A 25,253-nucleotide genomic window follows, 5' to 3' on the forward strand; every position below is an offset into this window, starting at 1 on the left:
TATAGTTTAGGTTTGTACCAGCTGTTTTCGGTGGCACCTCCTCTGTGGTTCGTGGATGGGAGAGAGTTGGGGACCGTCTATAAACTATAGGGCCCTCTGAACCGACAGCACATTCCCAATGAAAAGGAGACAGAATGCAGTGAGGTTAATGAAGATACAAACGCAAAGCAAAGGTGTCAAATGCACACACAACCACTGTCAAAGCCCTGCACGTCTTGCACATCTAGCGAAACCAGAGAAACTGTCAACTGGCGATGCTTTTAGATATGAAAGCAGACAGAAAAGCGCTGACAACTGCGATCGCAAACAGCAGCGTGGCTACAGCTGTTACAGTGTTATTTTTTAATGCTAGGGAATGTATGCACTAATCACGATTATGTGAGCAGGTGTGAGTAGCACACGATGTGTGAAGGTAAGTGAGCAACTACTGGGTAATTTGCGTCTACGTGTGTGTATTAGCGAATGAGTGTGCGTGCAGTGCAGGAAGTGAGCACTGACCTGGTGAGTGCTGTGAGGTGGCGAGGGACGTCATGGAGTTGGACAGGTTGAGGTTGGCCGTGATGCTGAGCTGACTTTGGACGGTGGGCGGATACGGAGAGGTGGGCGTGCGCAGTGACTCCTCCCCTCCTTCTTCCTCAATGCCAGGAAGATAGGTGTCAATCAAAGCATCTAGGAATTTAACCACGAGCTCGGCATAGTCTGGAATTTGGGTTTGCTGTTGGAGAGTAAAAGCAGGTGTGTGATTAATAATCATTTAGCATTATCATATTTGGTCCTAAGCAGGGCTTGACATTAATACTCGCCAACCCGCCAAATGCGGGTGGATTTCGGCAGTGGCGTGTAACACGATCACTCCTACTGTGCCACTTTGGCGGGTTGAATTTTATATATAATATAGGCTATACATTTTTCAATTGTAGTCTTTTAAAAAGGCACCTGAAATAAACTAAGTGCAATGTAGTGTTGTCAAAATGATCAATTCTTTTGATACTGAAATATCTGAAACGCTTCCAATACTAATTTTCCACTGAATAGATGCACGATACCAGCTGAGCTTTCTCGCTCTCTCATCTCTCCGACAGAGAGTTGACACACAAACCCGCCTCCCCTCACTCACTCGTTTCATTTGCTCCGGATGAATACTGTTGCTGTAACAGGGCTTGAATTTTGCCGTGGGATTGCGTATATTGCGCATAGTTTTTCCCCCATTCTCATTCCCACAAATTTTGTGCTCACACCCAAAGTCCACGCACATAAAGCCGTTCCTTAGTACTAAATTGAGTTATTTTTCTCTGCTTATATTTTTTTTACGCTTAGTCAAATACACACAAAATGATGACAAAATCCTGTCTTCCAGTATTCACATAAACGTTTTAAGTGAATGTAAACATGCATGTTTAACAGCATAATGGATCCATGTGTCAGGTCATAAAGTGACAGCAGCCTAATATACCTGTTGCCAAATTATGAGATATTAAAAATATCTGTATGGCAGTTTTCCCCATGGTAGTGATGTCAAAATTGTGGCCAGTGAAAACGCTGAGTGGCTAGTATCTTTGGAAAACCACTAGCCACAGAGGCTGGTGATCAAAAAAGTTAATGTCAAGCCCTGGTCCTTAGATATGGCACATGTAAATCTAAGGGACATTTTTCACCCATTTTGTCACTGATCATACGTTATGATTACTCAGAAACATAATGGTACATTTCACAATAAATTTCACAAACAAATTTGATTTCACAAACTGCAATGACTGGAACAACCGAGATCTTTAGGATTCCTGTGGTAAAAACAAGCAGTAACGATTCAGCCCCTTATTAGCTGTCAACAACATTCAAGAAATTTTACAGTCAGGGTTCAACAATAAGGATGTCAGGGCCAGTGTGGGATATTTTTAGGCCACTTGACGGAAGTAACTTGCACTATTGGGCCAGTGCTTATGTTCATACATTACAACAATCAGGTTCCAACATCAGTCTGACTGTGTTGACCAGTTTTTATTTTCTGCAATGAAAATAATAGATTAACATTATTTTCAAGCAAAATTGCATTTATGAATTTATAGCTGTCATGGAATTCTTAGTTGCATAATTCCAGGTATGACAGCATATTAAAAACAACATTTTTTGTATAGAAAACTTAATTCAATAAAAAATGTATCTTTATTTCTAGTACATAAAAATAAGAAGCTAAAAATTTATAACAAATAATATTAATAACATACAATAATTTCTGTAATACATTTTATATAATAAAATCTTTTTTTGTGACTTTTTTTGTGTCAATATTTTAACTGACTTCAGTTTTGTGGTGAAGTCAGTTAAAATATTGACAAGGCAAGTAAAGCTATAAAAATAATGATAATGATCATACAATTAAAATAGACTTAAAATAGACTTAATAAAAATACTTAATTTATATTAACAAAAATAATTAAAATAATCTAAATATTATAACGTTACAGTGAAAATATTGGCATGGCAAGTAAAAATAAACTACTGTCTGACAAGGCCAGAAAAAAAAAAAACATTTAAAGGGTCATGAAACCCCCCTCTTTCAGCTCCAGTCTACCTCACAATCTTTTTGAAAAATGCAACTTAAATGGGCGTGAATGGCTGTGAGAAGAAGGGAGAGGAATGAGTGTGACAGGGAAGGAGAAGAAGAGGGGGGCGAGGAAATGTCATCTGTCAGTGGCCCATGCTGACTCTTACTAAAAATCAGGGGTAAAACGTGAGGAAACAAAAGATTTTTATTTTAAAAGTCCAAAAAAAAAATTACCTTACCATCTGTTTGTCCTTTTAAAAGTAACTGAATGCCCTGCTAGATATATTAGATTAACTCTTGATGCGTGTGATCACATGGGTGTGATTAGAATGTCCAGTGCATCACGTGATCAGCTGCTAAATTCAAATGTGCTTTCGCACTTTGATTGGCGCTGAGCCAGAGACGGATGCGATCAGCGCTTGACATATATAACAACTATTCAGTGTTTTCAACCACATAATCTTTCTTTTAGGTTTCAGACATTTAAATACACATAAATACTAGCAAAACAGTACATTTACAGTTTGTAATATACACACTGATTTCTATGGAAGCGGCAATAACAATCCTTTCAATTATAAATTGACAACGTGTTTTATTCATATTAGATACACACTGTGTAAGTAACTATAAAGTTTACTCTATTCTTCTCCCACTTCACCGGTCACTTACTTTTAATGTATAATTTTGGGAGAAGTGGATGAATTGATGTATTGTAAATCCGACATATCCGATTCTGTGAACTGCAGCGCCCATCTCGCATTATAGATCAGCTAACATGATCATTATAAAGGTTTTTAAACGACAAAACATCTCGAGCATCTCGAGAAAGATGCTTGCATGTGTCGGTATGATAGCCAACCAAACGCTCGCAGTCAGAGTCTAGCCCTGGCAGCATCGCAAGGAAAGCCATGCAATGAACACACCCGTACTTTTACACCACGGAAACAAACACTTTGCAACCCATGAATGCCTCTCTCATCTATTACTATCATTGGAAAGCACCACATGGTGTCATGAATAATTAAGAAACAGTGTCTTTTCTCACAGGATAAGAAAACTCAGTCTCATGAATAATGACACAGTGCACTGCCACGTCACAACCTGTGATGTGGACACGGTGTAGATCGTAAACCCGAAAGACGAAAATAGCAGAGAAAAACCCTACAATTAAATCTAACAGATGCTAACATTGTGTCTTCAGTGATGTTCAACACACATACCTCTGTTAAAATCTCAGAAAATTTATTTAGGGTTTCATGACCCTTTAATGAAAAAAATGCATACTTTTCCAGCACAAAAATGTGTTCCGAAAAAAATCTAATTTACATAAAATAATTTTAAAGTTATTAATATAATAATTGAAATATTGTAACACATTACAGTGAAAATATTGGCAGGGCACGTAAAAAAACCTGCATTACGACAAGGATATAGGAAATGAATCATTATTGCTGAGCCATGAAAGTGGGAAAACACTTCCTTCAGCGAGGGATACATAAGCAATACATCCCTGTCATTTATGCCTTCTTAAACCGCACAGCAGAACTGTGGGAGAGTAACAAGCCGGAGACACCGGATGGGCGCGGGAAATGTTTGGGAAAATCCGTTTTGGTCAATAAATCTAGGAAGCTGCAGAGAGACCGCAGCACACAATTTCTTCACTGCACTCCGTTGGAAAATAAAAAGCATTTATGGGAGCAGTTAATCATACCTTAGAGAAGGGCCCGGCAAACCTCCAAAGGCCGTTGAAACCGAAACCTGTGAGACAAGAGAGAGGAGACAGATGACAGAGCAAGAGTGATGGAGTGTCAAGGGGAAAAAAAAGGGAAATTGGTCAGACATCTGAAGATAAGTAACACTTAACAGGATGTTGTTTTATATGAAAAAAACCCTCAAAACTAGGGTTGTCAATCAAATTTTTTAGTAATTATATGCATAATTAATCAATTCAATAAAAACAGCATTAAGTTGAAAGCCTTTACACTTTAAACACTTTCTTTTTAGATAATTAAGAAATCTGAATATTAATAAATGACTGGAGAGATTGGCACTAGGCTTTACTCTGCAAGCAGGACGGCTGGTATTGAGGGGGAGACTCCTCATGATAGACCACATTCTGAATGATGCCGTGGACAGGGTTCAGGAGGTTGGGGTCCTGGCACATGGACAGGACGGTGCTTAACTTGGAGTCCAGCAGGTTGTGGCTATGATAAAAATAACACAGGTCAAACTAAAATACAGCAGTTCATGTTTGTACATTGTTAGTTCACAGTCCATGTTAACAAAGATGAATAAATACCGTAACAAATGTATTGCTCATTCATGTTAGCTAATACATTAACTAATGTTAACAAAATACACCCTATTGTAAAGTGTTACCCATTTTTTAAACATGTAAATTATACTACTTTTAAAACATTCCATCCTGTTGGATAATAAAAGATAAAAAAATCCTGAAAGCTTAATCTATAAGTTTCAATCGCATTCCATTCTCTGAAGAACATTAAGGTCAACATTTCACCCTGAATCTCAGACACTCACACAACGGGAAAGACCTTGGGGAAGACCACACTGGCCTCAGCCAAATACTCGTACAGGATCCGCTGATGAAACTCATCCGTAGTGTATTTCACCAGTGTGGCCTGCAATAAAAGAAAAAATATATATTTTGCTATACTACATTACATAAAGTATAATAAACATCATATAGCTGGAAAAAGAAAATGAATCATCTTTATTTAACTTTCTTGTGCTATACAAAGAATATGCAAAAAACATTCTATATACAATTTCATACTTAATTCCACCTGCAAGAGGATTTAAAGCACAAGAACAAGTACAAAGGAAAGTGGTATGGAGCACACACCAGTACAGTGAGGAGCAGCGTCTGGATCTTCGGGTCTGTGAGAACGTTCTCGTCCAGAAGGACGTTGGACTCGGACATGGACACTTTGCGTAAATGGGAGTTGGCTATTCTCTGGGTTTCTGGAACGAAGAAGAGCTGTTATTTCTCATGCTTAATTATCATTAACTACACTTAGATCAGCACTGGCCATCACACATTTGATTGGCAAATGCAGAAAAAACTCACCGATCTCGTAGTCGTTTTCAGACACCCGTCTCATTTTTGGAGGCGTGGTGATGCCCGACTCAATATCTGGTCTCTTCGGGGCTTTCGAGTCCGATATTAGGTGATCGAAGCTCTTTCTAGTGCCTAGAATAAAAATAAAAACACGCAATATGAAGCTAAAGTAAAGCTGCAGCCTGTTCAAAAGCCAGTTTGAAAGAATGAAGCCACAGACCGCTCATACCCAGTAGTTTCTTCGAGTTGGCCTGCGACGGCTGGCCCATGTCCACGCTCATGGATTTGCGTGGGCGAAGGCTGGTTTGCCCCATGGCAGAGTACGGAGGTGCAAGGCTGCGCTCTGACACTTTCGGAGAAGCCCAGGGCTGGTTTTCACGCAGAAGCCTGACACTAAAGAGAGTGTGAGGATCATCAAAACAAAAACAAAAACACAACAAAAAAACCTATATAGTATGGTTGGAAAGGCAAGTGTATAGTAGAAAGAAACCGGGAACATTTGATGAAAAGTTCTCACCTGCATTCAGGTTCCGTTTCAAACACTGTGTATGTGTCCATTGGAAAGTTCTCCATGGTAACTTCTGAAAGCAGCAATGACTTCCTGTGCTTTAGACTGCAGCGGCTCCTCACCTCCTCGGATACTGTGAGCAAAGCTGAAACACAAACATCCACTTTAGATGTTTTTATCAGAATATAAATACAAAATACAGGTTGTTAAAGGTTAAGGCTGTGCTGGCTTTAACTTACCGGCCAGATAGGCCACACTCTGGGTGTTCACTTCAAACTTGTCACAGCTGCGGTGTTTTCCCACCAGGCCCAGGAGCGTATGAAGGATACGCACCGTCCTCGCCACCGTGGTGGAAGAGGGATGTCTGTATCCTACAAGAAGAAAAGACAAAGATGACGAACCAGAGAGACGGAAGACATTTTACTGATTAATATCTAATGCTCGATGTGATCAATCGCTAAAACCTCGGAATACATTCATTGGTATGTTGATACATATTTATTGATGTCAGTAATGCATTAGTTCATCAACACAGAATAGTTAATAAAATATATATTTTTTATAATTATTATAATTATTATTATTATTATTAATCCACTGAAAACACTGGCCCAGATTAGTTTTGAGTTAGATATTTAAGTCAGATTATGACATAAATAATATTAATAATAACACATAAAATGAAATATGCATGTTGAATCAGATTTATTATTATTATTATTATTACAATCCTGATAAACCCTTGCAACAGAGGGCCAGTTCAGCTTATCTAGCCACCATATTTTTTACTTTAAACTACGCGGCTTCCGGTGCCATCAGTTCCAGTTATTTCAGCTGTAGAAAAACAGCCTGTTTTTGCTGCTTGATATTGCAAACAATATGCATTTCTCATATTATTATGACCGCCGCTAGCATAGCTAGCGAAAGCGGTCATATAGGGATTGTCAAAGGTTTTTTTTTCTTTTTTTTTCCCGTCATCTACTGAATTTTTCGTCAACGATACCAGGGACACCGAAACACCGGGGAACATGAAATTTGGTGGGCATGTAGCCCCACTAGACTTTTACGGAAAAATTTCGTTTGGTCCCCGGGGGCCACTTCATTTCATGTGTATGATTAACTTGACATCCTCTGGGGGTATGCTAAGTTTCGTAGAATTTCATCCATGGAGGGGTATAAAATAAATTCATTTATGTGCACATTTAGTGACTGTACACTCATCGGCCTGTAGATGGTGGTGTTGAGCGAAGGGTTGCTGGTTTAGGATGATACTGTCACTAGGTTGCCAACTGTCCCGAATTAGGCGGGACGTCCCGTATTTTGGGCCTAATTAATTGTCCCGTGCGTGTCCCGTTTTTTGACAAGCTGATAAACCACTGACTGATACAACAGCAACAGCAGCAGTGCTGACCACGACACTTGAGAATGATCACCGACACTTGTCATCATCCAATCACAGCTTTTTTTAATCACTGTTTTGAGACAAATCATTGTTTGATTTGCGAACATCCTCTGCCGTCTGGTCGCTTCCGCTTCAAGCCGGACTCGTCTCGCGCTAACGGTAATTTCCTTTCACTGTTCACGTTTTAATTTCGGCTAATCAATTTTGGCGAATGCAAACAACGTGATTATTGTTCATGAGTCTAACATCCAGCCACGCAAGAAAACATGTAATCTACCTGAGGGAATAATATGCTCAAAAAACATTTCTGATTATTAGTAATGTTTTAAAGCTTTTAGAAAGTAAATAGAAAGCTTTTGTAACATTATCTTAACTGTCACTTTTGATTAATGTAATGCATCCTTGCTGAATAAAAGTAGGCAATTACTTTCTTTATTTTTTTTCCCAAAAAATAATCTTACTAACCCCAAACTTTTGAACTGTAAGCCTAGTGTATAATGTTAAAAAAGCTTTCTATTTTAGATAAATGCTGTTATTTTGAACTATGGTTTGTTTGTCATGTGACTTTTTTCATGTATGACATTAAAATTATTTTTAGAATTAAATACATAAATAGGTTAAGCAATACAAATGTGTTTATGTCTGATAACCTTTTAAACACAAACTTAACTGCAGACACTGAAATGACGTACACTGTGTGATACAGTACAAATATTTTGAGTGTCCCTCATTTTCCTATAAATAACCACGACTGTCCCGCATTTTCCTTTTCTGAAGTTGGCAACCCTAACTGTCACACACACAAATGCAGGAATACAAACAAACGCAAGCATGCACACACACTGACATCCACACGCACAGACACACACCCATACAAATCCACATGCACAGACACACACACACACAAAAACACACGCGCACACACATGTACGCACGCATACATACACGCACAGACACACACACACACACACACAGACACACACATACACACACACACACACACACACACACACACACACACACACACACACACACACACACACACACACACACACACAGACAGACATGCACATACTACTACTTTTTTTAGGTATATACTAGGGATGCAACGGTACACAGTAAAATCTCGGACCGTTCGGTCAGCCCTGCACGGGACAATCTACCCTCGTGTCCCGCGGGACTTCGGTTTTGCCATTGAGTTCGCGCTGATCCTTTTAGTTTTTGCTTTAGGCGCCGTTCACATATCGCGCTTCAAAAACGCGTAGAAAATGCTAGGTGCGCCGCGTTCTCCTTTTTCCAAAGCGCTAGGGCGGTGCACTCCGGAGGCGTCTGTCATTGCTAAAGCAACCATCAGCTGCGCAGGTCATGTGACAAGAACCAACCAGAGTTCTTGTCACGTGACCTACGGTGCGCTTGCGGCATTCTGAAAAGTTGAGATTTTTCTCCACTGCTGGGGACATTGTTAGTGCCAACCGGTCTCGCCTTGCAACAGACAGTGTTGATAGACTCATCTTTTTGCACAAGAATCTCTCAATAGTGGATGAGTAAATAACATTGCACTTTGTATCCTGAATGCAGTATTTTTTTATTATATTATTTTGCTCTGCTTTTTTTTATTCAAAGCACAAGCTAATTTATGTTTGTTAAAGGTAAAAGTGCACTTTTTCTTTCACATTGATCACTTCATATACCAGTTATCAAGGTTTGGAATTGGGATCCACTTGAATATTTTGAAGTGTGTTTGTTTACATTTTGTATTTCATATAAGTGATAGTTGAAGAGGTTGTATTACTTAGTGTTGTTCAGTACAGACAAGAGTGTTAATTTATTCCATACATTGATGTTCTTCCTACTGTGACATTCTGTTTATGCTCATAAGAAAAATAAAACATATTTTTGGGATGAAATAGCAGTCTCTTTCTGCACAAAACATGTACCGAAACCGAACCGAGACCGTGGCCCAAAAACCGAGGTACGGACCGTACCGTGGGATATCTGTACTGTTGCACCCCTAGTATATACATAAACACGCAATACAGCCAAATTGCTCCACGTCATTTATTTTTGTGGAAAGCCAGTGCAGGCCTGAGCGGCGGTCATATTTTGTACCGCCATGCGGTACATCTAGTTTTAATCTATTATCGTAATCTTAAACACACAAGTTTGTAGAGCATATAATTTACTGCACATTGCTATTCTTTTAGTTATTTCCATATAATAATAATGTAATTATTATTCATTAATGTTATTATTATTAATGGCTAATGAGTCTAAAGTCTCACACACATTCACAGAAAATAGCTTCCGCATTGCAAAATAAGGTGGATAGGTGATCTTTTAATCAATACCTTTGAGTAAATGCCCCACTAATGCAAAGTTAAAGTTGGAGGCAAAGTTGAGTCCCACAAAATGGTCCATTTGTTTACAATGCCATTCCAGTGGTTTCCGGATCTCCATGAAGACCTCCTCAGGACTCTATTAAGAGGTGAAAACATTTTTTTATGAAGATAACTGCTCAGAGTTCTTACACTGCAATACATTTTACTTTGATTTTCTTTGAGGCTGCTACAGAGCCAATGGGTGGAGCTTGACGGTCTAGCCACACCCTAAACTGACTTAGGTCAAGCTCCACCCATTTTATCCAGAGATGAAAAGCAGAATGTCATTTGGCTCCACACATCACATTTATGTGAAAAACAATAATAATATTAAGAATATCAACATGTTTTAAGTCTGTGGTTGTCTAAATGTGAATTTCAGTCGAGCACCTTATCATTAAACACCCGGAGGCTGTCCAGTGTGTGCAGGTTCTGCTCTAGTAGGGCGGTACCCGCGGAGTACAGATTCACTTCATCCAACTGAAGCACAGCCACAGCCACCCAGAACAGAGCTTTATGCATGGGAGAATCCTGTAGATAATTAGACAAGCACACACAAAACTATTAATGAGTGAAGTGTTTCATTTCCGCATCATCAAACGGAATTGCAAAAATAGGTTTCACACATGTACTCATTTACGCATCATCAAACGGAATTGCAAAAATAGGTTTCACACATATACACATTGAGAGAAGTAAATTAAAACATTGTTACAGCCGTGTTACTTCAGATGGTTTATTATAATAGCTGCTGATGTTTTAATAATTGAATCCAGCACGCAGCGTGACTGCACCTGATCGAGGAGAGGCTGTAGCTTGGTGAGAGCGATGACGGTGGCCTCGATGAGAACCTGGCTGTTGTAATTATCCGGCCCCTTTAAGCAGCTCTCCAGCCCCTGTGCAGGAACAGCATTAATCAGACAGAGCGCTGGAGCGTGACGCCAGCAAATCGTCAGAGCGAATGACACTACAGCAGTTAGACTAGAGCACTGCATTTCTGCACAGACCTGAATCACACTGCATATACAACACAAATATACATCATTTCCAGGCAAAATATAGTCACAATACTACAAAAATACTACAAAAGATGCCCACCATTTAGATGTGTTTAACAGGATTGGGGAAAAGGTCAAGAATTGCCTTGCTTTGAAACAATCTGTATTGTAAAAAGCGCTATATTAATAAAGGTGACTTGACTTGACATTTCTTTAAACTATGTTTAAAACTATATAAATTCCGACAAAATTCAAAAGTTGAAAATTTTGTCTAAACAAAATATAGAACGCATTGTTTACAGACTTTATAAAAGTAAACAGACATCTTAATTTATTGACTTCATAAATACACTACTACTTTTATTTTATTTTTTTTTCGATTTTTAAATGTTTTTGAAAGAAGTCTCTTATGCACATCAAGGCTGCATTTACATAACATGGTTATGGGCAATTCATGAAAAAATTATTTGAATTTCAGCCAATATTAATCCTACTTCTATCTGCATCCTGTTGACAACCTTAAAATAAAAAAAATAAATTGGATACTTATTCAGCTTTAAATGCACAGCTGTGCACTTCTATAAGCCTTATCAAAAAATGGAATCGTTAGAGAAGACAACTTTATAAAATCAACATATATTATTAACATTGTTATTTTGCAAAAACAAGCAAATGCAAGCTAATTAAAATCATATCTAAAATTAGGGAGTTTGAGAGAGAGAAGCAGATGAGAGAAAGAGAGCTTACCCGATCAATGCTGAGCAGAGGACTGGCTTTACTGAGAATACGAATGATCTGTTTGAGCTGCCCGTGAGTCACACGTTTACTGATGCAGCCGAACACCACCAGCGCCCGTGGCTGAAGAGATGGGTTATACTGGAATGCAAACCTATCCAAGAAAAGAAAATGTAAATTATAAGTCGAGGTAACAGATTTTGTTATTTCAATGTGATTGCACTATGATAAAAAACTCTTGTGAAATGCGATGTTTTCAACGTACTTTTGTGCCAGTTCAGTCCACTGATCAAGCCATTTACATCCGGGAATGTCTCTCATACAGGCCTGGGGAAAAACAATTATTGGTTAAATAAAAGACTTCAAGACATATGCATTTATAAAACTCATAACTTTGCCCTTTGAATGGATTTTTCCTGACAAAAATTTTCACGGATCTACCCACCCTGACCCGGTAGAGCGCTGTGATTTAACTTTTTTGATCCCCAGAAATTGAGAAAGAAAATCCATTTAATAGAAAGCCTTCATTCATTGTACTTATTGTACATTGTACAATTTATTTGGATTAAAACATAATACATAATGGTAAGTCTACATACATTAAATGTTATTAATATTTCAAATATGTTAGAAATGCCATGTATAGAACTATTTCGATATTCCTTTATATTTAATAAATTAGGTTTGCCATAACATTACATTTAAAAATATATTAAAATAAATTATAATAATTTGTGCTGCCAATCAAAAAAAAAAAAAAACAACGAATTAATCACACATTGTCATTAAATTGGACCTATCATTAACATTTTTTATATATTTTATATTGCATTATTTATTTTTTACAAATTGTAAGTATTTGTTTAATGGCATCTTTTTACTAAGTACTATAAATGAAGGCCAGTACCACAGATACCAATACTGTTACTGATGACTCTATAAAGTGGATTTATATCTCAATTTCTGTGGATGAAGTGAGCATGTGTTGATCCATTTACACAAAGCACAAAATATATCCTTTACATGGATCAACACAGTGCTTGACATCGGCAGTTACACAAAACAAAAAGTGGTTAGACAGCTCACTTCTATAATACACAATGTTGGTAACTGACCTCCATGATCTCCAAAAGAGCCTCTGTAACCGTTTCCAGGGACGACAGAGCAAAGGTCTCTCTCTCGTAGGAGCCGGGGGAGAAAGAACGGTCTCTGTAGCTGGAGCGGAAGGCAATGACCGCAGCAGATTTGACCTTACTGATGCCGAACAGTAGGTAGAACTTGGGCAGGGAGAACTCAGTCAGACTCAGACGCAGCACCTGTTTAGTCTCCTCTGCAGAAGCAAAAACCAGAACAGCAACAAATCAGACTCAGGTTTTATATATATATAACCTGTCTGGTTATCAACATTCTTCAAAATATATTTTTTGTGCTCAACAGAAGAAAGAAACTCATACAGGTTTGGAACAACTTGAGAGTAAGTAAATGATGAGAGAATTTAAATTTTTGGGTGAACTATTTTTAAAAACTAAACAAAACAAACTTTATGTACAGATATTATGTACAATAATGTTCATTAATTCAGGTTTAATAACTCATTTCATACCCATAAACTGAGAAAAAAATCCATTTAATAGAGATATTAGTACAGACCTTCATTCATAGCACTTATGCCATTAAAGAAATATTTAAAATATACTATAATACTAATTAAAAATATATTACAAATTTTAAATGTTAAGTGCAATTTATAAGTTGTTTTTTAATCGATTGACAGCACTAATTATTACAATTTAAATGAACCGTTTTTATTTTTATATATTTTTAAATCTAACTCATTAATGTGATGGCTTAAATATAAAGAAATATACAAATTAAATGCTAATTTTATCTAAACATTGAATATTAATAACATTTAATGTGTTTTAACACACCCCAATGTGTTAGGTTTATGATACACGGTTATGGGTAAATCATAAAAAAAATGTATTTGGATTTCATACTTGGCATTAGCAGTCCTCTGAGTTTAAATGTTTAAAACATTTCAAAATTCCTATTTATTTTTAATATGGATTTCCAGTCAATATCCATTTTCTGTGATTTATCGCTCACCACTGAAGTTAAGCTGTGAGCAGGTGCAGAGCGAGTGGATGATGTTAATTACGAGGCCGTGCGTGGACGCTCGGAGGGACAGCGGGCCGGTGGCCACCAGCAGGGTGACGACGTGGAACAGGTAGGGCAGATGAGCGGCCACGTCCAGAGAGTTGTTGAAGGAGAGCATGAGCATGTAACGGGCCAGTATGGCGATGTCGTCCCACATCAGGTGCTGCTCAAGTGTCGGGGTGGGAGACAGGCACGTCTTATCGATGATCTTACACATTCGGCCAATCACCTGAGAGATGAATTTATAATTAAATCTTTTTGTTACATTGCAAACAATATAAGAAATAATGCTTTAATTAGTCACTGGTGAAAATGAAAACTAATAAGTCTAATTAAACACTAAATCAAACAAACATCACTGAAGCTGTTTAAAAGCATTAAGTTTACAAAACGATCAAAATTATGATTATTTGCAAAAGGCATAATTTATCATTTCAAACAAACTTCAAATCAGAAAGTAATCCAATACCAAATAGAATCCAGACAACGTGCCTTTTATTTTCACTTATTCACATTTTTTGCTCTCTCAATAAGATTATACTTGGTCCCTCACTTAACCTCAGTGTCCCGCTACTATACGAGTCTTAGAAAAGCAGACGCAACAACTGGACAAAGCCTGTCCTTGTGCTGCTCACTGTGACAGCAGTGGCTGGCACATGCTAACCAAACAATATTTGGCTTTTCAGGATAGCTGAGCATTTGGGAAAACAGCTAAATATGTCCAACTAGTTCAAAATAGCAGAAGATGTATGGTTATGGTTCCTGCGTTAATCAAGAACCATAAAGATCAAGCCACTTAACGTATTGGAGTCGCAAATGTGGCTCTCCTTTTGACCAAGTGTCTGACAATGACGTCCATTGAGCGTAATGATGACTAACAGTTGTCCATATAATAGGAGTGACTGCCCCGCTGGCTAACTATTGTCTGTCTGTGCGTACACGTACAAATTGGGCATTTGTGCACAAACACTTAGGATAATAGATGTTGGGTAGAAGAGCTAGTCAGCCAGGAGAAGATCACAAGAGGAATGATTCAGGAACACAAAAGCCAGAAACACTTTAAGCGGTAAGTCGAAATCTTTGTAAAAGTGTTAATGGGCTTTACAGATATGATAACAAAACAAAACTGGTTTGATTGATAATTGAATATTGTATGATATTAAATAGGAGTATACATTTAGACTGAAATAAACTGTATAAAATTATTTAAAAAAGGCATAGAATGTAACTGAAGCCATTTCAGGGCCTGGATTTCAATACGTAAATAAATAAAATAATAAAAATATCTATATCTATATCTATATCTATATCTATATAAATAAAGACAAATCATATCATTATCAAATCCTATACTGTATACAAATGCAAAATAATTGAAAACAATTATTAAAAATTTCAATGCAACAATAATCTGTGCTAACAAAATTACTGCATATTATGTTACTACAGTATAAAGGAAAAAACGAAATGGCTTACATTATGGTTTTCGGCTCCGTTGCATTTTCCATGTTTTAAATAATTTATTACAGGTCAGCAATGCAGCTTTTAATATTTCAGTATCTAACTGAGTGTTCTGTTACTAGGTTATCTTAGGAACAACATCATATTAAACAATATATTAAAAACAAATTCATAGGGAATTATAGTATAATATGTTAGCTGAGCAGTAAGCGTTTACCTTGCTGGACACCAATTTGACATTTCCTGAAGCCAGGGCTACAGCTGTGTCAGCCATCACTTCAGCCTTGATGGATCCCAAACCCCCAGTAGCACTGGTCTTTATGAAGCTATCCAACACCACATCCAGCAGGTCTGTGATCTATACAAGGAAAATGGTGCAATCTGTAACTGCTGACTAACAGAGTTTTGTGGAATTATTGTAGAAATATACAGGGGTGTTAAGGTTTGAAGTCATGTATCATTGTAATGCCTGTTGTAGCAGTTATCAGATGAAAATATTTGAAAACTTTTGGATGGAATAAGCTTGCAAGTCAAATTCAATTACGTTTTATGTAATAATGTTTTATGAGGGTTTGAAGGGGCCTACCTGACCCAAGCTGCCCCATATCTTTGCCTGTATGGAGGGGTACATCTGCTTCTCATTGATGGTCATTGTGATAAGCTTGTCCAGGATAGCCGTGACGCGTTGTCGTTTGGCATCGTCATTGTGTTTACAAAACCGCACCAAATTACGGAGCCAAGGAGTCATATACTCTAGACACAGATGCTTCAGCTCAATACCTAAAGCCCCCAAAAAAAACATTTTTGTAACAAATGGTGCTATGCAAATTCCTCAAAAAACTATTTTGTATCACACTATCGTTCAAATGTTTGGGATCATTAATATTTGTTTTTTAAAGAAGTCTCTTATGTTCACCAAGGCAGCAATTATTTGATCAAAAATACAGTAACATATTTGTTCTCTATTTCAACATTTTAAAATGTAATCTATTTCTTGTAAATTTTCAGCATCATTACTCCAATCTTCAGTGTCACATGATCCTTCAGAAATCATTCTAATATGCTGATTTGGTGCACAAGAATAATTTCTTATTGTTAAAAACAGCTGTGCTGCTTAATTTTTGTGAAAACATGATACTTTTTTCATTCTTTGACAAATAGAAAGTTCAAAAGAACATTTATTTGAAATGGAAATCTTTAAAATGAAGAGTCTTTACTGTCACTTTTGAACAATTTAATGCCTTCTTTAAAAAAACAAAAAAAAGAAAGATAGAATATACAGTATATATGTGTGTGTGTGTAAAATGATGGGTGTTTTTTTTGCATGTGACACTGACTTGACTTGCTGAAGCCAGAAATGCACTCTTCCAGGAACTCCAGTGTGAGGTGGGGTTCGTTAGCTGCTAGCGTTTTGCTAATGGACACAATAAAAAGGGTGTTGTTGGCTGGGATGCACAAGCCAGACGTTTCTAGGAGTTGGCCTTCAATCTTTAGGTTGAAGGTGCAGGTTAAGGCACAAAGTAGATTGTATGCAGCTGACCTGTTGAAGGAGTTAAGAGCAAGTCATTTTCAGAATTACTAATTTACTTTAACAACATGTTGGTTTCCATATTTGAGGAAATTAATGTGATATTTCTTTTGTACATGACAGGTTTATGATTCTAAATGTTCAAGACCGGCCCCAGTTGAACTGAAGACACAAAGCAGCAGTATTAGCATTTCTAATCAGTTCACCAAAACAAAGACACAAGCCTGCAAATAAAAGGCTCATTGTCAAAACAACAACAGCTTGATGCATTGGACTATTCACCCAAAACTCAAGTTGTTAGGCTGAAAACAGCCTGAGCATGGCCAAAGACTCAAGCTTAATGTCTCTCACCTCAGACTGGGGTCAGAGCTTCCCAGGTTGAGGAGGGCGATGTTGAGGAGGGTGCCAGGAACATCTTTAGGCCTGATTTTGGTGTGTTGGGGAATTGAGTCCGGTTGGGAAAGCTCCCAGCGTGTCCGGATGTGGATTATGGACTGAACAATGGCTTCGCACTCCTGGTGCATGAACGTTAGGGGAGTGCCCTGGTTAGCGATTGTCAGAGTGAACTGGTTCTCATCCACCAGGCATATCTCCTCAATCTCTGAAGCGTAGTATATGTCATTCAGGAAAACTGGCTGTCCCAGGACACGCGTGCGTTCCGCCGAGGTCACTTGTACAGCTGTTGATCCCACCTAGGTAGAATGGGCAACGATATATCAGTACCATATCAGTTATCAGCCAATATTAGAGATTTTACTTTCGTTATCGGGCAATATTGAATATTTAATTGAGCATGTATTAAATAACAATTTAATAGTAGGTAAATCTTATTCTTTAGCAGATCACAAAATGAATATCCATTTTTTATATTGTACATTACAATAATGTGATGCCTAGATTTTTATAAAATTATTCATTTTATATTTTTAGTTTATTTTGTTTTGATTTATAAAAAACTGTAGAGAATTTTTTAATATCGGTCATTTATCAGTTGTTGGCCATTAGATGAAAATAATTTTCAGCTTTAAAACTGAATAGAAACCGAACTCTAAATAACATCTGGGTTGAGTTTTACTAATTTTTACCTTGATCGACACCTTTGTGTCCTTATGCGCCAGTTTCAGGGCATTATGGAACACTTTGAGGTCCTCTTCCAACGCCAGGGTAGCAGCGGGCAGCTTCTGCTGCTCGGGTTCGATGTGTTCGGCTAGACGTGCAGGCGAATCGATAAACAGCAGCTTCTTGCTCCCTTTGAGACCAGTCAGTAATCGCTCATGGTATTTGGTGTACTCTCGCACCCAGGTGTTGCAATTGTAAATGTACACTGCAGCCACATTCTCATAGGCAAAGTTTGGAAAGACCACAAACCACTTGGATAAGAAGTCCGTCTTGAAGCGGTTACTGGGGCCCACATGGGTGAGGTCTACTACGATCTCGTAGTGTTTGGCGTAGTATGGCTTGAGGGTCAGCAGGACATGGTAGATCAGAAGATCACCATTGATTTGGCCAGTTTTGAACCTAAGAGAAATAACAATTATAGTTCAGATTTGAATTTTAATGTGTTTTTGGATCTAAAGCCAATGGACTGCACATCTTTGAGAAGCGTACTTTTGGAAAGAATGTCCAAAAGTGCACAAAAAATAATGAAAGGAGCAATAATTGAAATTTCAAGTATATATATAAAAAACAATACACATTAACCTTTACTTCAAACATTAAAAACACTTTAAACGAGCAGTCTGTTCCAATTCCCTTAAATGGCAAACATCTGACAGCTTACACAGAATGGAAACCTGCAATCCAAATATAACACTGTTTTCTACTGTTACAACCACAGGTCAAGAGCATCTCAGCTGAAAAACACCTAAATAACATCATCAAGCGTGGGGACAGGAAGTAATTGTGTTCTGCATTGCGATATATCAAGCCTCATTACTTCAGGTCGTTGTTCTTCATCTTCCAGCACTCCAGATAAGTCCACAAGAAAGGTTCTATATCCACTTTAGTAAGTACTTCACCAATTATCTCTAAAGCTAATGTGTAATTGAGAGTTTGAAAAACAGAAGACAGGAAAACGAACTACTCAGTCTTTGTTAATCTTTTTATTATACAGTTAAAGTGGCTAAGCAGTCCTAAATAAATTGATTGTGACAAAAGGGGCACTTAAAATCCATATACACGGATTAAAATGACAGTGTTAAATTATGTACACTAGCATTCAAAAGTTTGGGGTCAAATTAGATTTTGAATGTTTTTGAAAGAAGTCTCTTATACCCACTAAGGCTGCATTATTTGAACAAAAATACATTAAAAACATAACTATTTAAAATAGTTCTTTTCTATTGTGTGTATATGTATATATATTAGGGCTGCACAATATATCGAAATATCGCAAATGTATATATCATGATATGCATATCGCAACGGCTTGCAATAACTGTGGTCATGAACAAAAAACAAAGAGAAAATCACTCACAGCTCTTGGCTGAATAACTTTTGTAGCTTCATTTCATTTATAAATTTATATATTTAATTCATAGAGTGAAAACTAGACAGTATTTTATTTTTAAATTTGATTATTCAGTTTCTGTTGTTTAATAACCCTAATGAAGGATAACCTGAACCTCTAAACCCTGTGGTTTACACTGATGTTAAAAGAACACTTCTTATGCCAGTCAGTAATCCGTGTGCCGTATGCCGTGTAAAACACTGATGTTCACTTTCAGAAGTTGTAGGGATGTTTTCTTGTCACAAAAAGAATGTAAAATGCATGTAGGTTATATAATTTTAAATATATTTTAAAGATAATTTAAGTTTATTTTACACACTTTAAGCATTAACGTATTGCATATTGAATATCGCATTATTTAATGAGTTATCGCATATCGCAATTTTCTTCAATATCGTGCAGCCCTAATAAATAAATAAATAAATAAAATAAATTATATATATATATATATATATATATATATATATATATATATATATATATATATATATATATATTTTTTTTTTTTTTTTGTCCTAAATATTTTTTCCTAAAATGTTTTGTATTTTTCCCCAGCATTTATTTGACATTATTTTACTGTCTTTACTGTCACTTACACTCATTTTAACGCATTCTTGGTGAATAAATGTATTCATATTTTTACAGACCACAATTTTTTGGTAGTGTACATAATGTTTTTAGTTTTTTTCCATTAGCCAAGGTTTCATGTTCAGTTTGGAAGGACACATTTTTTGTTGCTGGAAACTTATTTGATTGTGCATGTGTAGTGTACTGAAAAGTTAAATTAAAGGGTAGTTCACCCAAAAATTGTCATCATTTACTCACCTTCAAGTTGTTCCAAACCTGTATGAGTTTATTTTTTTCTGTTGAACACAAAATATATTTTAAATAATTTTGGTAACCAGACAGTTGATGGACCCCATTGACTTCAATAGTATTTTTTTCCTACTATAGAAGTCAATGGCTACCGTCAACTGTTTGATTACCAACATTCTTTAAATATATCTTCTCATACAGTATAATAACTCACACAGGTTTGGAACAACTTGAAGGTGAGTAAATTATGACAAAATTTGGTTACACTATTATAAGGTGTCCTTGTTACAGTGTAATTATACATTTAAGTACTGAGTAATAATAATTAACTAGGAATAGAGGTTGGTTTAGGGTTAGTTGCATGTAATTATGCATAATTTATAGTTATTACTACAGTAACATGTCCTACTGAATAATGGTACTTGTTTGTTACATAGATCTCAACAAACAATGACAATGGTCACGGAACATCCCATGTCCTCTACTATCCATGAGCAAGAAGACCTCAACATTTCATTTGTGACAACTAGTTTGCCTGCAACTGGTGCCTCCGAGATCAGCTGCTTTATTGACGCCCAGCTAGCATTTATAGCAACTGCCACTGCTGGTGGCATCATCCTGATCCTTCTAACCTCCACCATAGTCTTGGCATGTACCGTCTCCAGCCTGAAACGTCGTCACCGGACCCCTCGTCCATCCCGAAGCAATGCGGACCTGGTGAGTGGAACAGGCTATTGGGGTACCGAGAGAAGAGAGGGAGGAATTGTGGGCCCATGCGAAACCAGTGTTCTACTGGAGGAAGTAAAGACCGATGGTGAGGAGGAAGAGTTCCAAGATGGCGTAGCAGGGCCAAGCCAGTACATCAACACTTCTAACGCATCCGCTGACTCGGAGAGCGTCCCCACAGCCATGCCGAGCTCAACCTCTAGGGATTCCTGCATAGATCCCATTAGTTTGGAAAACATGCCTTTGATGGTGTAAAGTTTAAGAGCTTTTTTTGTACGCTGGGCTATGACAGGCAAATTTTTTACATTTTATTTCTCTTTTGTTATTTAAATAAATGGCTTCAATAGTTCAGCTACTGCAGTAAAAAAAAAAGTGCAGTTACAAGTCGCCTCATAGCATTTTTGAGAATTGTTTTACTAACTACAATTATCTGCTTATCCTGTTAAAAAGGACATTTCTTATATCAGTAATATTAGATAAATAGAAAACTTTGACTTTTTTTTACAGATGAGGTCAAAGCAGCTCTGGATATCTGTTTAGTGAAGATGACAAGGAAAATAAGTAAATGAAATGTTGGTGTATTATTGTATATATTGTGAAATTGTATTTAACCTCAGCTAAGCTTTGTGTTACATTTTGGCCCATTTTTAAAATATGACCACCAGCCGCAGCAGCATCTACTGTAGATAAAACCCAAATAGGTGAACTCTATACACCACTGTGTATAAACAGAAGAACAAGTCAATTGTAGGGTTTCATTTCTATGCCATTGCAGTCACCAAAGTTCAGTGAAGCGCAAAAATAATGACTTTTTTAACATTTATCTGCCATTCTTCAGTCAAACAGTTTGGATCAATCAACCTTGCAAATGACTCTACCTGTAAAGTAGGGACTGTAGAAATCACACACTTTAGCTTTAATATAAGCAAAGCAATCCCATTAAATCTTCCAGATCCTATAATAATGAGCATTCCTTAAGTTTATCTCAGAACTCTGACATCTCAGTAAAAAAAAATTCAATAAAATTCAATGCTAATGATACAATTTTCTTGTTCAGTTTCTTATTTACAATGATTTTGAAATTTGTGTTGCTTGCTGAGCAAAACTCACTGTAACAATGATACTGCTAAAGTAGTTGCCAATATGTTGGTAAGTCTTATTGGTGGTTGAAAGGTGGGGGTTCAGTGAAAGGAACTTTCCAAGAAAAAAGAAAAGAAAAAAAAGGCATGAGATCATTTCCTTTTAGACAACTTCTGCTCTTTAAAAAAATTCTTACTTTTATAGATTTTTGTGAAGGTAATTAATAGCCGTTCCTTTTAGAAAAAGGACCGCAATGCTCCAAAACATACCTCAAACAAGCCTATTATGAGAGTTTAAGTAGAAAAACGTGCTTCGGTTTTTCATACCGTCACCACAGATTCTTTCCTCAGGCAAAAAAAAAACGCAGCTATTAGCAAAAACAAATGCAGCCCTTTCACAGCTTCATTTCCTGTCAAGTGAAGTGACGGTTCCGTATTCATCAGAATATACTTCACTCTTTCACTAATGCTTCAGAGGATGCCTCGGTAAGATCATATTCTGCTGTTTTGTCTAGCATAAACCAATGATTATATTACTTGACATCGCACAATAAAGTTTGTATTTCTTTTTTTAACATTTAAAGTATCTACATGATACCACAAAATAATAAGTAGAAAACTAGTTTTCCAGTCTAGACTTTTAGCTAAATACAAAATCAAATTTTTTCATTTTTTTTAGTTTGTGGTTGAAGTATTCATTTTCAAATTGTTTGTGACCTTTGCATACACAACATTAGGTGTTGTCTGTTTTAGAAGTTATTAAAAAAAAAAAGTTCATGAGATAAAATGGTCTGTTGAGTCTTATGTGCAAAAATGTCTCTCTTTGGCAAGGTTTTCTAAGGACACCATGAGGGCTACTCTTTGCACACTTGTCTTCCTCTCCTCTCTACCATGGAGCCTAAACGGCCTTTTAACAACCAGCAATAAGAATATTGAGGTAGCAAACACAGCAGACAATGCATCAGGGCAGATTAACTACACTACTGATTCTGGTACAGACAACGTGGTTTCACTTTCAAGAAGTGCTCAGATGCAGCACCTAACAAATCACTCAGAGCAGCATGGCATCTGGCTGAGCACACCCAACGGTGACGCCGAGACATCAAATCAGAGTAAAAGCATGAACATACGTGATGGCGAATTCAACTTGACTACTACGCTAATAATACAGGAAGAGGTAACAACTCCACAAAAGGAAATACGAAAACCAACAGAAGGCTCCCACAGACCGCATTCTACATCTCTTTTGCAAACAGAGAATGCTGAAGAATTGAATGTCTTGACTACACCACCCAATGCCACAAAGGCAGATGTTTCACCAAAAGAAAAAACGAGCATAGGACCAATGGAAACACTGGAAGCCACTCAGGAAACACCTTCTACTTCTGATTTCACTGGACTCTATGGTGTGCAAGCAAATAAAACAGTAGTGAAGGGCAGCAACAACAATACAAATGAAGACCTTCATACAATCCAGCCCACAATGGAGACTACAGACCAACCAAGCCCATTTACTCATGCCCACACTTCCGCAATAACGTCAAAAGATTTCAACAAGACTGTAAGCACCAATGGTGTGGAAACCACAGAGAGAGAAATCGTCACAGACAAATGGACAAGCACACAAGGTCCTGATCTTAAGACTTCATCCATGATTAAGCCAACAAAGACATTGGCGATCACTAAAAAAAAAATCACAAAGCAAATTCACCCTCCAAAGGATTTCCGGAAAGCGAACCCAGGTCCTGCTGTAGCAGCTGTGATCGGCACCACTTTTGTCTTGATGTTCATAGCAATCATCTTTATCTTGTTAAAGAAGCGCAAAATGCAGAGAAAGCGGCTTGAAAATCCTGAATGGGCCGGACCCTCGCCGTTTCTGGATGGCGACGTTCAACCAAACCTGCCAAATATGGACGAGTCCGAGACCATCAACAGACAAGGTTTTAACCAGGTGTCCATTTCCAGACACCTCCCCCAACAGCTCTCCAAACACCTGACGCTCGGAAGGAACACGAGTGAGGAAGTTCTCATGGGGGACATCCTGCAAGGAAGCACATTTGGCAGACAAAATCCAGATGAGGTCCAAGCCCCCAACAGGAACCCAACAGTTGCTCAGGAGGAAAATGAAATCCAGGAAGGTCAAGCATCCGTGGATTCTTTGGACACCAAAACATCTGCGTCAAGAAGTGCACAAGAACCTGTGATGGAGAGCAAAATATCAAAGCAGACTGATGACCTCACTCCATCTCTATCTTCTGGCACGGACACTATAATTAAACCTCCACCTTTAGTCTCTATAGATCTTGATTCTCTTTCAGAAGAAGCAGCCCCTTTGCAAACATCAGATGGGGGGATTGTTCCACCTGCTCCACCACTGTCCTAATCTCATTTAACATAAAATCTTCTCTGCTTCTGCCGCTAAAAACTACACAAACGAGATAACCAACATACTCATATCTGCTTTCTAAAAGTCAAAATATGCAAAGACCATTTCTTGCTTGTTCAAGACTCCTATGGTGCTCCCAGGTGCTGTTTTCTTTCCTGCATTGATGTATCGAAACAAAGTTCAAGACATATTAAAGAGATTGTGTTATTTTATTATACATTACGCTTTAGTTATCAGTATCACACAATCGCTAAACATGATTTCCTTCAAGACAGAGCCTGTACATTGTAAAAATGTATATCTGCTAAAAGTTAGTCAAAGTAAACCAAAGTCAAAGCATATAGCTGCTTTGAAGATAATAACTACATGCCACAAACTCCAATTCTGAGTTCATAAGGTCTTTGTCATTTTAGCACTTTGAAAAGCAACAATATTCTAACCAATAACAAAAAGTCTCATGAAAAGTTAAAATCGGCATGTTTTGGTGTTTCAAGGCTTGGTCAAGGCTGTACAAGTCCTCAGATAAAATGGTTTGTGTTCATGAGAAATGGCTTGCTTGTACAAAAACCACAGCATGTACAATCTTTGTGCCTACATTCACTGTTAAACACGTGTAAACTAAAGAGGAATTGTAGCCACAATCTGGAGCCAGTTTTCAAATGAACTACTGCATTGCTACAGCCACTGGGAACATGTCTGAGCTTTTAACCGTTATAAACTGTCAGAAGAACATTACAACAGCAGCTCACTCAAACCACTCACTCACTCAAAATAAAAAGTGTTGCAACAACACGGTCATGTGTCCTTCTTTCCTTCAGCAGTAAAACAAAAAAAAGTAAATGTCAGTATTTAAAATGTTTAAATAACCAACTTTATTAAAACGAGAAAGAACTTTATTGTAACATCATTGCACAGTTCATCTAATCTCTAATGCCAA

The 25,253-nt window shown here is 37.4% G+C and overlaps 2 protein-coding genes and 1 long non-coding RNA gene across 7 annotated transcripts in view; 2 read left to right on the forward strand and 1 right to left on the reverse strand.

Moving 5' to 3' along the window:
• nf1a (neurofibromin 1a) overlaps positions 1-25,253 on the reverse strand; it is a 77,040-nt gene that overhangs the window by 4,548 nt on the left and 47,239 nt on the right. For 3 of the 5 annotated variants that reach the window (XM_079885731.1, XM_079885730.1, XM_079885729.1), the window contains 21 exons: positions 17,886-18,318; positions 17,152-17,492; positions 16,610-16,812; positions 15,859-16,052; positions 15,490-15,630; positions 13,761-14,040; positions 12,767-12,981; positions 11,917-11,978; positions 11,664-11,805; positions 10,713-10,814; positions 10,309-10,449; positions 9,889-10,015; positions 6,378-6,509; positions 6,148-6,283; positions 5,860-6,023; positions 5,640-5,762; positions 5,415-5,533; positions 5,090-5,190; positions 4,610-4,752; positions 4,260-4,306; positions 499-715 (listed from right to left, as the gene is read on the reverse strand). In XM_079885731.1, the coding sequence (XP_079741857.1) occupies positions 499-715; positions 4,260-4,306; positions 4,610-4,752; positions 5,090-5,190; positions 5,415-5,533; positions 5,640-5,762; positions 5,860-6,023; positions 6,148-6,283; positions 6,378-6,509; positions 9,889-10,015; positions 10,309-10,449; positions 10,713-10,814; positions 11,664-11,805; positions 11,917-11,978; positions 12,767-12,981; positions 13,761-14,040; positions 15,490-15,630; positions 15,859-16,052; positions 16,610-16,812; positions 17,152-17,492; positions 17,886-18,318 (3,563 nt within the window). Of the gene's footprint in view, positions 1-18; positions 97-498; positions 716-4,259; positions 4,307-4,609; positions 4,753-5,089; positions 5,191-5,414; positions 5,534-5,639; positions 5,763-5,850; positions 6,024-6,147; positions 6,284-6,377; positions 6,510-9,888; positions 10,016-10,308; positions 10,450-10,712; positions 10,815-11,663; positions 11,806-11,916; positions 11,979-12,766; positions 12,982-13,760; positions 14,041-15,489; positions 15,631-15,858; positions 16,053-16,609; positions 16,813-17,151; positions 17,493-17,885; positions 18,319-25,253 lie in introns of all 5 variants that reach the window. The other 2 variants (XM_079885727.1, XM_079885728.1) reach the window with 2 other exon arrangements.
• Positions 14,770-21,893, forward strand: LOC307166957. Its single transcript, XR_013822718.1, has 3 exons — positions 14,770-14,877; positions 18,638-18,805; positions 20,563-21,893. It is a non-coding gene; the product is annotated as an uncharacterized lncRNA (long non-coding RNA).
• Positions 22,340-25,101, forward strand: evi2b (ecotropic viral integration site 2B). The gene is made up of 2 exons (XM_079885739.1): positions 22,340-22,416; positions 22,762-25,101. The coding sequence occupies exons 1-2, from the start codon at positions 22,397-22,399 to the stop codon at positions 24,311-24,313; spliced, it is 1,572 nt and encodes a 523-aa protein (XP_079741865.1). The 5' UTR covers positions 22,340-22,396; the 3' UTR covers positions 24,314-25,101.

This window comes from Squalius cephalus (genome assembly GCF_949319135.1).
Source record: "Squalius cephalus genome assembly, chromosome: 11".
NCBI classification, from domain to species: domain Eukaryota; kingdom Metazoa; phylum Chordata; class Actinopteri; order Cypriniformes; family Leuciscidae; genus Squalius; species Squalius cephalus.